General features: G+C 34.0%; 1 protein-coding gene and 1 long non-coding RNA gene across 3 annotated transcripts in view; one reads left to right on the top strand and one right to left on the bottom strand.

The window, feature by feature from the left end:
* The window catches only part of DNAH9 (dynein axonemal heavy chain 9), a 254,999-nt gene that overhangs the window by 149,560 nt on the left and 87,503 nt on the right, over positions 1 to 17,936 (top strand). For both annotated transcript variants that reach the window (XM_073579695.1, XM_073579694.1), the window contains one exon: positions 472 to 660. In XM_073579695.1, the coding sequence (XP_073435796.1) occupies positions 472 to 660 (189 nt within the window). The remainder of the gene's footprint in view (positions 1 to 471; positions 661 to 17,936) is intronic.
* The window catches only part of LOC141094012 (uncharacterized), a 155,286-nt gene that overhangs the window by 83,490 nt on the left and 53,860 nt on the right, over positions 1 to 17,936 (bottom strand). The gene's annotated exons all lie outside the window — the stretch shown is intronic.

The following is a 17,936-nucleotide window of genomic DNA, read 5'->3' as shown; positions in this document are numbered from 1 at the left end:
TTTAGACCTAAGTTTTACCCTTACCATGATTGATTAGGGTTAGAAAAAGTATAACAATGTAAGATCAGCTCTCAGTAATGAATGCAGAATTGCACTTTATTGAATATCGTCTTTACTGTTTAGCTGCTCATCTTCTGTCATCTCCGTGGCTTTTAAGCAGAGTGCAGCAGGCAAGAAGAGTTTGTGATTGACTGATACACTCTGTATAGTCAGTGACCCAGATGTAGACAGATTGGAGATGCTTCCCATGTCACAGTAAGAGGCGGCATGGAGTAGGACTCTGAGGACAAAGTATTGCTCCCCTATAAACTGTTATTCCCAGGGTATCCCCTCTTTGCGCTCTGCTCTGGTCTTACTGTGTTCCATGACAGCTGCCATATTGAGGTCTGACCAGAACTGTAGGATGTGCTTGTGCGCTTCACATAGGGGGCAGCCGCATCTATCCACACTAATTCGGTGACCCCGTTGTAGGTGGGAGGACTCGCCTCAGAGAACGTCAGGTGGGCCGAAGCCGTCAGGAACTTCAAGCTCCAAGAAAGCACCCTGTGTGGGGACGTCCTGGTCATCACCGCCTTCGTCTCCTACCTCGGCTACTTCACCAAGAAATACCGACAGGACCTGATGGATAAGACATGGAAACCGTACCTGGGGCAGCTGAAGGTGAGCCCACCCTCCGACATCACATCCTTCCCTGATAAGAAATGTACTCCAGTCACACCCAGAGCTGCATCTATTATACAGATACCGTAGATACAGTACATGATAGAGCTGTGCCTATTATACAGATACCATAGATACATAGATACAGTACATGATACAGCTGCGTCTATTATACAGATACCATAGATACATAGATACAGTACATGATACAACTGTGTCTATTATACAGATACCATAGATGCAGTACATGACACAGCTGCGTCTATTATAGATACCATAGATACAGTACATGATACAGCTGTGTCTATTATACAGTACATGATACAGCTGTGTCTATTATACAGATACCATAGATACAGTACATGATACAGCTGTGTCTATTATACAGATATCATAGATACATAGATACAGTACATGATACAGCTGCGTCTATTATACAGATATCATAGATACATAGATACAGTACATGACACAGCTGCGTCTATTATACAGATACCATAGATACATAGATACAGTACATGATACAGCTGTGTCTATTATACAGATACCATAGATACAGTACATGACACAGCTGCGTCTATTATAGATACCATAGATACAGTACATGATACAGCTGTGTCTATTATACAGTACATGATACAGCTGTGTCTATTATACAGATACCATAGATACAGTACATGATACAGCTGTGTCTATTATACAGATATCATAGATACATAGATACAGTACATGATACAGCTGTGTCTATTATACAGATATCATAGATACATAGATACAGTACATGATACAGCTGTGTCTATTATACAGTACATGATACAGCTGTGTCTATTATACAGATATCATAGATACATAGATACAGTACATGATACAGCTGTGTCTATTATACAGTACATGATACAGCTGTGTCTATTATACAGATATCATAGATACATAGATACAGTACATGACACAGCTGCGTCTATTATACAGATACCATAGATATAGTACATGATACAGCTGTGTCTATTATACAGATATCATAGATACATAGATACAGTACATGATACAGCTGTGTCTATTATACAGATATCATAGATACATAGATACAGTACATGATACAGCTGTGTCTATTATACAGTACATGATACAGCTGTGTCTATTATACAGATATCATAGATACATAGATACAGTACATGATACAGCTGTGTCTATTATACAGTACATGATACAGCTGTGTCTATTATACAGATACCATAGATACATAGATACAGTACATGATACAGCTGCGTCTATTATAGATACCATAGATACAGTACATGATACAGCTGTGTCTATTATACAGTACATGATACAGCTGTGTCTATTATACAGACATCATAGGTACATAGATACAGTACATGATACAGCTGTGTCTATTATACAGTACATGATACAGCTGTGTCTATTATACAGATATGATAGATACATAGATACAGTACATGATACAGCTGTGTCTATTATACAGTACATGATACAGCTGTGTCTATTATACAGATATCATAGATACATAGATACAGTACATGACACAGCTGCGTCTATTATACAGATACCATAGATATAGTACATGATACAGCTGTGTCTATTATACAGATACCATAGATACATAGATACAGTACATGACACAGCTGCGTCTATTATGCAGATACCATAGATACAGTACATGATAAAGCTGTGTCTATTATACAGATACCATAGATACATAGATACAGTACATGACACAGCTGTGTCTATTATATAGATACCATAGATACAGTACATGATACAGCTGTGTCTATTATACAGTACATGATACAGCTGTGTCTATTAAACAGATATCATAGATACATAGATACAGTACATGATACAGCTGTGTCTATTATACAGATACCATAGATACAGTACATGACACAGCTGTGTCTATTATATAGATACCATAGATACAGTACATGATACAGCTGTGTCTATTATACAGTACATGATACAGCTGTGTCTATTACACAGATACCATAGATACATAGATACAGTACATGATACAGCTGTGTCTATTATACAGATATCATAGATACATAGACACAGTACATGATACAGCTGCGTCTATTATACAGATACCATAGATACAGTACATGACACAGCTGTGTCTATTATACAGATACCATAGATACATAGATACAGTACATGACACAGCTGCGTCTATTATACAGTACATGATACAGCTGTGTCTATTATACAGTACATGATACAGCTGTGTCTATTATACAGATACCATAGATACATAGATACAGTACATGATACAGCTGTGTCTATTATACAGCACATGATACAGCTGTGTCTATTATACAGTAAATGATACAGCTGTGTCTATTATACAGTACATGATACAGCTGTGTCTATTATACAGATATAGATACAGTACATGATACAGCTGTGTCTATTATACAGTACATGACACAGCTGCGTCTGTTATACAGATACCATAGATACATAGATACAGTACATGATACAGCTGTGTCTATTATAGATACCATAGATACAGTACATGATACAGCTGTGTCTATTATACAGTACATGATACAGCTGTGTCTATTATACAGATACCATAGATACATAGATACAGTACATGACACAGCTGCGTCTATTGTAGATACCATAGATACAGTACATGATACAGCTGTGTCTATTATACAGTACATGACACAGCTGCGTCTATTATACAGATACCATAGATATAGTACATGATACAGCTGTATCTATTATACAGATACCATAGATACAGTACATGATACAGCTGTGTCTATTATACAGATATCATAGATACATAGATACAGTACATGATACAGCTGCGTCTATTACACAGATACCATAGATACAGTACATGATACAGCTGTGTCTATTATACAGTACATGATACAGCTGTGTCTATTATACAGATACCATAGATACAGTTCATGATACAGCTGTGTCTATTATACAGATATCATAGATACATAGATACAGTACATGATACAGCTGTGTCTATTATACAGATACCATAGGTACAGTACATGATACAGCTGTGTCTATTATACAGATACCATAGATACAGTACATGATACAGCTGTGTCTATTATACAGATACCATAGATACATAGATACAGTACATGATACAGCTGTGTCTATTATACAGATATCATAGATACATAGATACAGTACATGACACAGCTGTGTCTATTATACAGATACCATAGATATAGTACATGATACAGCTGTGTCTATTATACAGATACCATAGATACAGTACATGATACAGCTGTGTCTATTATACAGATACCATAGATACAGTACATGATACAGCTGTGTCTATTATACAGATACCATAGATACATAGATACAGTACATGACACAGCTGTGTCTATTATACAGATACCATAGATATAGTACATGATACAGCTGTGTCTATTATACAGATACCATAGATACAGTACATGATACAGCTGTGTCTATTATATAGATACCATAGATACAGTACATGATACAGCTGTGTCTATTATACAGATACCATAGATACATAGATACAGTACATGACACAGCTGCGTCTATTATAGACACCATAGATACAGTACATGATACAGCTGTGTCTATTATACAGTACATGATACAGCTGTGTCTATTATACAGATACCATAGATACATAGATACAGTACATGATACAGCTGTGTCTATTATACAGATATCATAGATACATAGATACAGTACATGATACAGCTGTGTCTATTATACAGTACATGATACAGCTGTGTCTATTATACAGATATCATAGATACATAGATACAGTACATGACACAGCTGCGTCTATTATACAGATACCATAGATATAGTACATGATACAGCTGTGTCTATTATACAGATATCATAGATACATAGATACAGTACATGATACAGCTGTGTCTATTATACAGATATCATAGATACATAGATACAGTACATGATACAGCTGTGTCTATTATACAGATACCATAGGTACAGTACATGATACAGCTGTGTTTATTATACAGATACCTTAGATACAGTACATGATACAGCTGTGTCTATTATACAGATACCATAGATACATAGATACAGTACATGATACAGCTGTGTCTATTATACAGATATCATAGATACATAGATACAGTACATGACACAGCTGTGTCTATTATACAGATACCATAGATATAGTACATGATACAGCTGTGTCTATTATACAGATACCATAGATACAGTACATGATACAGCTGTGTCTATTATACAGATACCATAGATACATAGATACATTACATTATACAGCTGTGTCTATTATACAGATACCATAGATACATAGATACAGTACATGACACAGCTGTGTCTATTATACAGATACCATAGATATAGTACATGATACAGCTGTGTCTATTATACAGATACCATAGATACAGTACATGATACAGCTGTGTCTATTATATAGATACCATAGATACAGTACATGATACAGCTGTGTCTATTATACAGTACATGATACAGCTGTGTATTATACAGATATCATAGATACATAGATACAGTACATGATACAGCTGTGTCTATTATACAGATACCATAGATACATAGATACAGTACATGACACAGCAGCGTCTATTATAGATACCATAGATACAGTACATGATACAGCTGTGTCTATTATACAGTACATGATACAGCTGTGTCTATTATACAGATACCATAGATACATAGATACAGTACATGATACAGCTGTGTCTATTATACAGATATCATAGATACATAGATACAGTACATGATACAGCTGGGTCTATTATACAGTACATAATACAGCTGTGTCTATTATACAGATATCATAGATACATAGATACAGTACATGACACAGCTGCGTCTATTATACAGATACCATAGATATAGTACATGATACAGCTGTGTCTATTATACAGATATCATAGATACATAGATACAGTACATGATACAGCTGTGTCTATTATACAGATATCATAGATACATAGATACAGTACATGATACAGCTGTGTCTATTATACAGTACATGATACAGCTGTGTCTATTATACGGATATCATAGATACATAGATACAGTACATGATACAGCTGTGTCTATTATACAGTACATGATACAGCTGTGTCTATTATATAGATACCATAGATACAGTACATGATACAGCTGTGTCTATTATACAGTACATGATATAGCTGTGTCTATTATACAGATATCATAGATACATAGATACAGTACATGATACAGCTGTGTCTATTATACAGTACATGATACAGCTGTGTCTATTATATAGATACCATAGAAACAGTACATGATACAGCTGTGTCTATTATACAGTACATGATACAGCTGTGTCTATTATACAGATATCATAGATACATAGATACAGTACATGATACAGCTGTGTCTATTATACAGATACCATAGATACAGTACATGACACAGCTGTGTCTATTATATAGATACCATAGATACAGTACATGACACAGCTGTGACTATTGTACAGATACCATAGATACAGTACATGATACAGCTGTGTCTATTATACAGATACCATAGATACATAGATACAGTACATGATACAGCTGTGTCTATTATACAGATATCATAGATACATAGATACAGTACATGATACAGCTGTGTCTATTATACAGATACCATAGATACATAGACACAGTACATGATACAGCTGCGTCTATTATACAGATACTATAGATACATAGATACAGTACATGATACAGCTGCGTCTATTACACAGATACCATAGATACAGTACATGATACAGCTGTGTCTATTATACAGATACCATAGATACAGTACATGATACAGCTGTGTCTATTATACAGATACCATAGATACAGTACATGATACAGCTGTGTCTATTATACAGATATCATAGATACATAGATACAGTACATGATACAGCTGCGTCTATTACACAGATACCATAGATACAGTACATGATACAGCGGTGTCTATTATACAGTACATGATACAGCTGTGTCTATTATACAGATATCATAGATACATAGATACAGTACATGATACAGCTGTGTATTATACAGATTCCATAGATACAGTACATGATACAGCTGTGTCTATTATACAGATATCATAGATACATAGATACAGTACATGATACAGCTGTGTCTATTATACAGATACCATAGATACATAGATACAGTACATGACACAGCTGCGTCTATTATAGATACCATAGATACAGTACATGATACAGCTGTGTCTATTATACAGATACCATAGATACAGTACATGATACAGCTTTGTCTATTATACAGATATCATAGATACATAGATACAGTACATGATACAGCTGCGTCTATTACACAGATACCATAGATACAGTACATGATATAGCTGTGTCTATTATACAGTACATGATACAGCTGTGTCTATTATACAGATATCATAGATACATAGATACAGTACATGATACAGCTGTGTCTATTATACAGATACCATAGGTACAGTACATGATACAGCTGTGTCTATTATACAGATACCATAGATACAGTACATGATACAGCTGTGTCTATTATACAGATACCATAGATACATAGATACAGTACATGATACAGCTGTGTCTTTTATACAGATATAGATACAGTACATGACACAGCTGTGTCTATTATACAGATACCATAGATATAGTACATGATACAGCTGTGTCTATTATACAGATACCATAGATACATAGACACAGTACATGATACAGCTGTGTCTATTATACAGATACCATAGATACAGTACATGACACAGCTGTGTCTATTATACAGATACCATAGATACATAGATACAGTACATGACACAGCTGCGTCTATTATACAGATATCATAGATACATAGATACAGTACATGATACAGCTGTGTCTATTATACAGATATCATAGATACATAGATACAGTACATGATACAGCTGTGTCTATTATACAGTACATGATACAGCTGTGTCTATTATACGGATATCATAGATACATAGATACAGTACATGATACAGCTGTGTCTATTATACAGTACATGATACAGCTGTGTCTATTATATAGATACCATAGATACAGTACATGATACAGCTGTGTCTATTATACAGTACATGATATAGCTGTGTCTATTATACAGATATCATAGATACATAGATACAGTACATGATACAGCTGTGTCTATTATACAGTACATGATACAGCTGTGTCTATTATATAGATACCATAGAAACAGTACATGATACAGCTGTGTCTATTATACAGTACATGATACAGCTGTGTCTATTATACAGATATCATAGATACATAGATACAGTACATGATACAGCTGTGTCTATTATACAGATACCATAGATACAGTACATGACACAGCTGTGTCTATTATATAGATACCATAGATACAGTACATGACACAGCTGTGACTATTGTACAGATACCATAGATACAGTACATGATACAGCTGTGTCTATTATACAGATACCATAGATACATAGATACAGTACATGATACAGCTGTGTCTATTATACAGATATCATAGATACATAGATACAGTACATGATACAGCTGTGTCTATTATACAGATACCATAGATACATAGACACAGTACATGATACAGCTGCGTCTATTATACAGATACTATAGATACATAGATACAGTACATGATACAGCTGCGTCTATTACACAGATACCATAGATACAGTACATGATACAGCTGTGTCTATTATACAGATACCATAGATACAGTACATGATACAGCTGTGTCTATTATACAGATACCATAGATACAGTACATGATACAGCTGTGTCTATTATACAGATATCATAGATACATAGATACAGTACATGATACAGCTGCGTCTATTACACAGATACCATAGATACAGTACATGATACAGCGGTGTCTATTATACAGTACATGATACAGCTGTGTCTATTATACAGATATCATAGATACATAGATACAGTACATGATACAGCTGTGTATTATACAGATTCCATAGATACAGTACATGATACAGCTGTGTCTATTATACAGATATCATAGATACATAGATACAGTACATGATACAGCTGTGTCTATTATACAGATATCATAGATACATAGATACAGTACATGACACAGCTGTGTCTATTATACAGATACCATAGATATAGTACATGATACAGCTGTGTCTATTATACAGATACCATAGATACAGTACATGATACAGCTGTGTCTATTATACAGATACCATAGATACATAGATACATTACATTATACAGCTGTGTCTATTATACAGATACCATAGATACATAGATACAGTACATGACACAGCTGTGTCTATTATACAGATACCATAGATATAGTACATGATACAGCTGTGTCTATTATACAGATACCATAGATACAGTACATGATACAGCTGTGTCTATTATATAGATACCATAGATACAGTACATGATACAGCTGTGTCTATTATACAGTACATGATACAGCTGTGTATTATACAGATATCATAGATACATAGATACAGTACATGATACAGCTGTGTCTATTATACAGATACCATAGATACATAGATACAGTACATGATACAGCTGTGTCTATTATACAGATATCATAGATACATAGATACAGTACATGATACAGCTGGGTCTATTATACAGTACATAATACAGCTGTGTCTATTATACAGATATCATAGATACATAGATACAGTACATGACACAGCTGCGTCTATTATACAGATACCATAGATATAGTACATGATACAGCTGTGTCTATTATACAGATATCATAGATACATAGATACAGTACATGATACAGCTGTGTCTATTATACAGATATCATAGATACATAGATACAGTACATGATACAGCTGTGTCTATTATACAGTACATGATACAGCTGTGTCTATTATACGGATATCATAGATACATAGATACAGTACATGATACAGCTGTGTCTATTATACAGTACATGATACAGCTGTGTCTATTATATAGATACCATAGATACAGTACATGATACAGCTGTGTCTATTATACAGTACATGATATAGCTGTGTCTATTATACAGATATCATAGATACATAGATACAGTACATGATACAGCTGTGTCTATTATACAGTACATGATACAGCTGTGTCTATTATATAGATACCATAGAAACAGTACATGATACAGCTGTGTCTATTATACAGTACATGATACAGCTGTGTCTATTATACAGATATCATAGATACATAGATACAGTACATGATACAGCTGTGTCTATTATACAGATACCATAGGTACAGTACATGATACAGCTGTGTTTATTATACAGATACCTTAGATACAGTACATGATACAGCTGTGTCTATTATACAGATACCATAGATACATAGATACAGTACATGATACAGCTGTGTCTATTATACAGATATCATAGATACATAGATACAGTACATGACACAGCTGTGTCTATTATACAGATACCATAGATATAGTACATGATACAGCTGTGTCTATTATACAGATACCATAGATACAGTACATGATACAGCTGTGTCTATTATACAGATACCATAGATACATAGATACATTACATTATACAGCTGTGTCTATTATACAGATACCATAGATACATAGATACAGTACATGACACAGCTGTGTCTATTATACAGATACCATAGATATAGTACATGATACAGCTGTGTCTATTATACAGATACCATAGATACAGTACATGATACAGCTGTGTCTATTATATAGATACCATAGATACAGTACATGATACAGCTGTGTCTATTATACAGTACATGATACAGCTGTGTATTATACAGATATCATAGATACATAGATACAGTACATGATACAGCTGTGTCTATTATACAGATACCATAGATACATAGATACAGTACATGACACAGCAGCGTCTATTATAGATACCATAGATACAGTACATGATACAGCTGTGTCTATTATACAGTACATGATACAGCTGTGTCTATTATACAGATACCATAGATACATAGATACAGTACATGATACAGCTGTGTCTATTATACAGATATCATAGATACATAGATACAGTACATGATACAGCTGGGTCTATTATACAGTACATAATACAGCTGTGTCTATTATACAGATATCATAGATACATAGATACAGTACATGACACAGCTGCGTCTATTATACAGATACCATAGATATAGTACATGATACAGCTGTGTCTATTATACAGATATCATAGATACATAGATACAGTACATGATACAGCTGTGTCTATTATACAGATATCATAGATACATAGATACAGTACATGATACAGCTGTGTCTATTATACAGTACATGATACAGCTGTGTCTATTATACGGATATCATAGATACATAGATACAGTACATGATACAGCTGTGTCTATTATACAGTACATGATACAGCTGTGTCTATTATATAGATACCATAGATACAGTACATGATACAGCTGTGTCTATTATACAGTACATGATATAGCTGTGTCTATTATACAGATATCATAGATACATAGATACAGTACATGATACAGCTGTGTCTATTATACAGTACATGATACAGCTGTGTCTATTATATAGATACCATAGAAACAGTACATGATACAGCTGTGTCTATTATACAGTACATGATACAGCTGTGTCTATTATACAGATATCATAGATACATAGATACAGTACATGATACAGCTGTGTCTATTATACAGATACCATAGATACAGTACATGACACAGCTGTGTCTATTATATAGATACCATAGATACAGTACATGACACAGCTGTGACTATTGTACAGATACCATAGATACAGTACATGATACAGCTGTGTCTATTATACAGATACCATAGATACATAGATACAGTACATGATACAGCTGTGTCTATTATACAGATATCATAGATACATAGATACAGTACATGATACAGCTGTGTCTATTATACAGATACCATAGATACATAGACACAGTACATGATACAGCTGCGTCTATTATACAGATACTATAGATACATAGATACAGTACATGATACAGCTGCGTCTATTACACAGATACCATAGATACAGTACATGATACAGCTGTGTCTATTATACAGATACCATAGATACAGTACATGATACAGCTGTGTCTATTATACAGATACCATAGATACAGTACATGATACAGCTGTGTCTATTATACAGATATCATAGATACATAGATACAGTACATGATACAGCTGCGTCTATTACACAGATACCATAGATACAGTACATGATACATCGGTGTCTATTATACAGTACATGATACAGCTGTGTCTATTATACAGATATCATAGATACATAGATACAGTACATGATACAGCTGTGTATTATACAGATTCCATAGATACAGTACATGATACAGCTGTGTCTATTATACAGATATCATAGATACATAGATACAGTACATGATACAGCTGTGTCTATTATACAGATACCATAGATACATAGATACAGTACATGACACAGCTGCGTCTATTATAGATACCATAGATACAGTACATGATACAGCTGTGTCTATTATACAGATACCATAGATACAGTACATGATACAGCTTTGTCTATTATACAGATATCATAGATACATAGATACAGTACATGATACAGCTGCGTCTATTACACAGATACCATAGATACAGTACATGATATAGCTGTGTCTATTATACAGTACATGATACAGCTGTGTCTATTATACAGATATCATAGATACATAGATACAGTACATGATACAGCTGTGTCTATTATACAGATACCATAGGTACAGTACATGATACAGCTGTGTCTATTATACAGATACCATAGATACAGTACATGATACAGCTGTGTCTATTATACAGATACCATAGATACATAGATACAGTACATGATACAGCTGTGTCTTTTATACAGATATAGATACAGTACATGACACAGCTGTGTCTATTATACAGATACCATAGATATAGTACATGATACAGCTGTGTCTATTATACAGATACCATAGATACATAGACACAGTACATGATACAGCTGTGTCTATTATACAGATACCATAGATACAGTACATGACACAGCTGTGTCTATTATACAGATACCATAGATACATAGATACAGTACATGACACAGCTGCGTCTATTATACAGATATCATAGATACATAGATACAGTACATGATACAGCTGTGTCTATTATACAGATATCATAGATACATAGATACAGTACATGATACAGCTGTGTCTATTATACAGTACATGATACAGCTGTGTCTATTATACGGATATCATAGATACATAGATACAGTACATGATACAGCTGTGTCTATTATACAGTACATGATACAGCTGTGTCTATTATATAGATACCATAGATACAGTACATGATACAGCTGTGTCTATTATACAGTACATGATATAGCTGTGTCTATTATACAGATATCATAGATACATAGATACAGTACATGATACAGCTGTGTCTATTATACAGTACATGATACAGCTGTGTCTATTATATAGATACCATAGAAACAGTACATGATACAGCTGTGTCTATTATACAGTACATGATACAGCTGTGTCTATTATACAGATATCATAGATACATAGATACAGTACATGATACAGCTGTGTCTATTATACAGATACCATAGATACAGTACATGACACAGCTGTGTCTATTATATAGATACCATAGATACAGTACATGACACAGCTGTGACTATTGTACAGATACCATAGATACAGTACATGATACAGCTGTGTCTATTATACAGATACCATAGATACATAGATACAGTACATGATACAGCTGTGTCTATTATACAGATATCATAGATACATAGATACAGTACATGATACAGCTGTGTCTATTATACAGATACCATAGATACATAGACACAGTACATGATACAGCTGCGTCTATTATACAGATACTATAGATACATAGATACAGTACATGATACAGCTGCGTCTATTACACAGATACCATAGATACAGTACATGATACAGCTGTGTCTATTATACAGATACCATAGATACAGTACATGATACAGCTGTGTCTATTATACAGATACCATAGATACAGTACATGATACAGCTGTGTCTATTATACAGATATCATAGATACATAGATACAGTACATGATACAGCTGCGTCTATTACACAGATACCATAGATACAGTACATGATACAGCGGTGTCTATTATACAGTACATGATACAGCTGTGTCTATTATACAGATATCATAGATACATAGATACAGTACATGATACAGCTGTGTATTATACAGATTCCATAGATACAGTACATGATACAGCTGTGTCTATTATACAGATATCATAGATACATAGATACAGTACATGATACAGCTGTGTCTATTATACAGATATCATAGATACATAGATACAGTACATGATACAGCTGTGTCTATTATACAGATACCATAGATACATAGATACAGTACATGACACAGCTGCGTCTATTATAGATACCATAGATACAGTACATGATACAGCTGTGTCTATTATACAGATACCATAGATACAGTACATGATACAGCTTTGTCTATTATACAGATATCATAGATACATAGATACAGTACATGATACAGCTGCGTCTATTACACAGATACCATAGATACAGTACATGATATAGCTGTGTCTATTATACAGTACATGATACAGCTGTGTCTATTATACAGATATCATAGATACATAGATACAGTACATGATACAGCTGTGTCTATTATACAGATACCATAGGTACAGTACATGATACAGCTGTGTCTATTATACAGATACCATAGATACAGTACATGATACAGCTGTGTCTATTATACAGATACCATAGATACATAGATACAGTACATGATACAGCTGTGTCTTTTATACAGATATAGATACAGTACATGACACAGCTGTGACTATTATACAGATACCATAGATATAGTACATGATACAGCTGTGTCTATTATACAGATACCATAGATACATAGACACAGTACATTATACAGCTGTGTCTATTATACAGATACCATAGATACAGTACATGACACAGCTGTGTCTATTATACAGATACCATAGATACATAGATACAGTACATGACACAGCTGCGTCTATTATACAGTACATGATACAGCTGTGTCTATTATACAGTACATGATACAGCTGTGTCTATTATACAGATATCATAGATACATAGATACAGTACATGATACAGCTGCGTCTATTATAGATACCATAGATACAGTACATGATACAGCTGTGTCTATTATACAGTACATGATACAGCTGTGTCTATTATACAGATATCATAGATACATAGATACAGTACATGATACAGCTGTGTATTATACAGATACCATAGATACATAGATACAGTACATGATACAGCTGCGTCTATTATAGATACCAAAAATACAGTACATGATACAGCTGTGTCTATTATACACTACATGATACAGCTGTGTCTATTATACAGATACCATAGATACATAGATACAGTACATGACACAGCTGCGTCTATTATAGATACCATAGATACAGTACATGATACAGCTGTGTCTATTATAAAGTACATGACACAGCTGCGTCTATTATACAGATACCATAGATATAGTACATGATACAGCTGTGTCTATTATACAGATATCATAGATACATAGATACAGTACATGATACAGCTGTGTCTATTATACAGTACATGATACAGCTGTGTCTATTATACAGATACCATAGATACATAGATACAGTACATGACACAGCTGCGTCTATTATAGATACCATAGATACAGTACATGATACAGCTGTGTCTATTATACAGATACCATAGATACAGTACATGATACAGCTTTGTCTATTATACAGATATCATAGATACATAGATACAGTACATGATACAGCTGCGTCTATTACACAGATACCATAGATACAGTACATGATATAGCTGTGTCTATTATACAGTACATGATACAGCTGTGTCTATTATACAGATATCATAGATACATAGATACAGTACATGATACAGCTGTGTCTATTATACAGATACCATAGGTACAGTACATGATACAGCTGTGTCTATTATACAGATACCATAGATACAGTACATGATACAGCTGTGTCTATTATACAGATACCATAGATACATAGATACAGTACATGATACAACTGTGTCTTTTATACAGATATAGATACAGTACATGACACAGCTGTGTCTATTATACAGATACCATAGATATAGTACATGATACAGCTGTGTCTATTATACAGATACCATAGATACATAGACACAGTACATGATACAGCTGTGTCTATTATACAGATACCATAGATACAGTACATGACACAGCTGTGTCTATTATACAGATACCATAGATACATAGATACAGTACATGACACAGCTGCGTCTATTATACAGTACATGATACAGCTGTGTCTATTATACAGTACATGATACAGCTGTGTCTATTATACAGATATCATAGATACATAGATACAGTACATGATACAGCTGCGTCTATTATAGATACCATAGATACAGTACATGATACAGCTGTGTCTATTATACAGTACATGATACAGCTGTGTCTATTATACAGATATCATAGATACATAGATACAGTACATGATACAGCTGTGTATTATACAGATACCATAGATACATAGATACAGTACATGATACAGCTGCGTCTATTATAGATACCAAAAATACAGTACATGATACAGCTGTGTCTATTATACACTACATGATACAGCTGTGTCTATTATACAGATACCATAGATACCATAGATACAGTACATGATACAGCTGTGTCTATTATAAAGTACATGACACAGCTGCGTCTATTATACAGATACCATAGATATAGTACATGATACAGCTGTGTCTATTATACAGATATCATAGATACATAGATACAGTACATGATACAGCTGTGTCTATTATACAGTACATGATACAGCTGTGTCTATTATACAGATATCATAGATACATAGATACAGTACATGATACAGCTGTGTCTATTATACAGATACCATAGATACAGTACATGACACAGCTGTGTCTATTATATAGATACCATAGATACAGTACATGACACAGCTGTGACTATTGTACAGATACCATAGATACAGTACATGATACAGCTGTGTCTATTATACAGATACCATAGATACATAGATACAGTACATGATACAGCTGTGTCTATTATACAGATATCATAGATACATAGATACAGTACATGATACAGCTGTGTCTATTATACAGATACCATAGATACATAGACACAGTACATGATACAGCTGCGTCTATTATACAGATACTATAGATACATAGATACAGTACATGATACAGCTGCGTCTATTACACAGATACCATAGATACAGTACATGATACAGCTGTGTCTATTATACAGATACCATAGATACAGTACATGATACAGCTGTGTCTATTATACAGATACCATAGATACAGTACATGATACAGCTGTGTCTATTATACAGATATCATAGATACATAGATACAGTACATGATACAGCTGCGTCTATTACACAGATACCATAGATACAGTACATGATACAGCGGTGTCTATTATACAGATATCATAGATACATAGATACAGTACATGATACAGCTGTGTCTATTATACAGATACCATAGATACATAGATACAGTACATGACACAGCTGCGTCTATTATAGATACCATAGATACAGTACATGATACAGCTGTGTCTATTATACAGATACCATAGATACAGTACATGATACAGCTTTGTCTATTGTACAGATATCATAGATACATAGATACAGTACATGATACAGCTGCGTCTATTACACAGATACCATAGATACAGTACATGATATAGCTGTGTCTATTATACAGTACATGATACAGCTGTGTCTATTATACAGATATCATAGATACATAGATACAGTACATGATACAGCTGTGTCTATTATACAGATACCATAGGTACAGAACATGATACAGCTGTGTCTATTATACAGATACCATAGATACAGTACATGATACAGCTGTGTCTATTATACAGATACCATAGATACATAGATACAGTACATGATACAGCTGTGTCTTTTATACAGATATAGATACAGTACATGACACAGCTGTGTCTATTATACAGATACCATAGATATAGTACATGATACAGCTGTGTCTATTATACAGATACCATAGATACATAGACACAGTACATGATACAGCTGTGTCTATTATACAGATACCATAGATACAGTACATGACACAGCTGTGTCTATTATACAGAT

Source organism: Dendrobates tinctorius, unplaced genomic scaffold (assembly GCF_039654945.1).
Source record: "Dendrobates tinctorius isolate UK_male_01 unplaced genomic scaffold, ASM3965494v1 ptg000063l, whole genome shotgun sequence".
NCBI classification, from domain to species: domain Eukaryota; kingdom Metazoa; phylum Chordata; class Amphibia; order Anura; family Dendrobatidae; genus Dendrobates; species Dendrobates tinctorius.
This window is presented reverse-complemented; position numbering and strand designations above follow the sequence as displayed.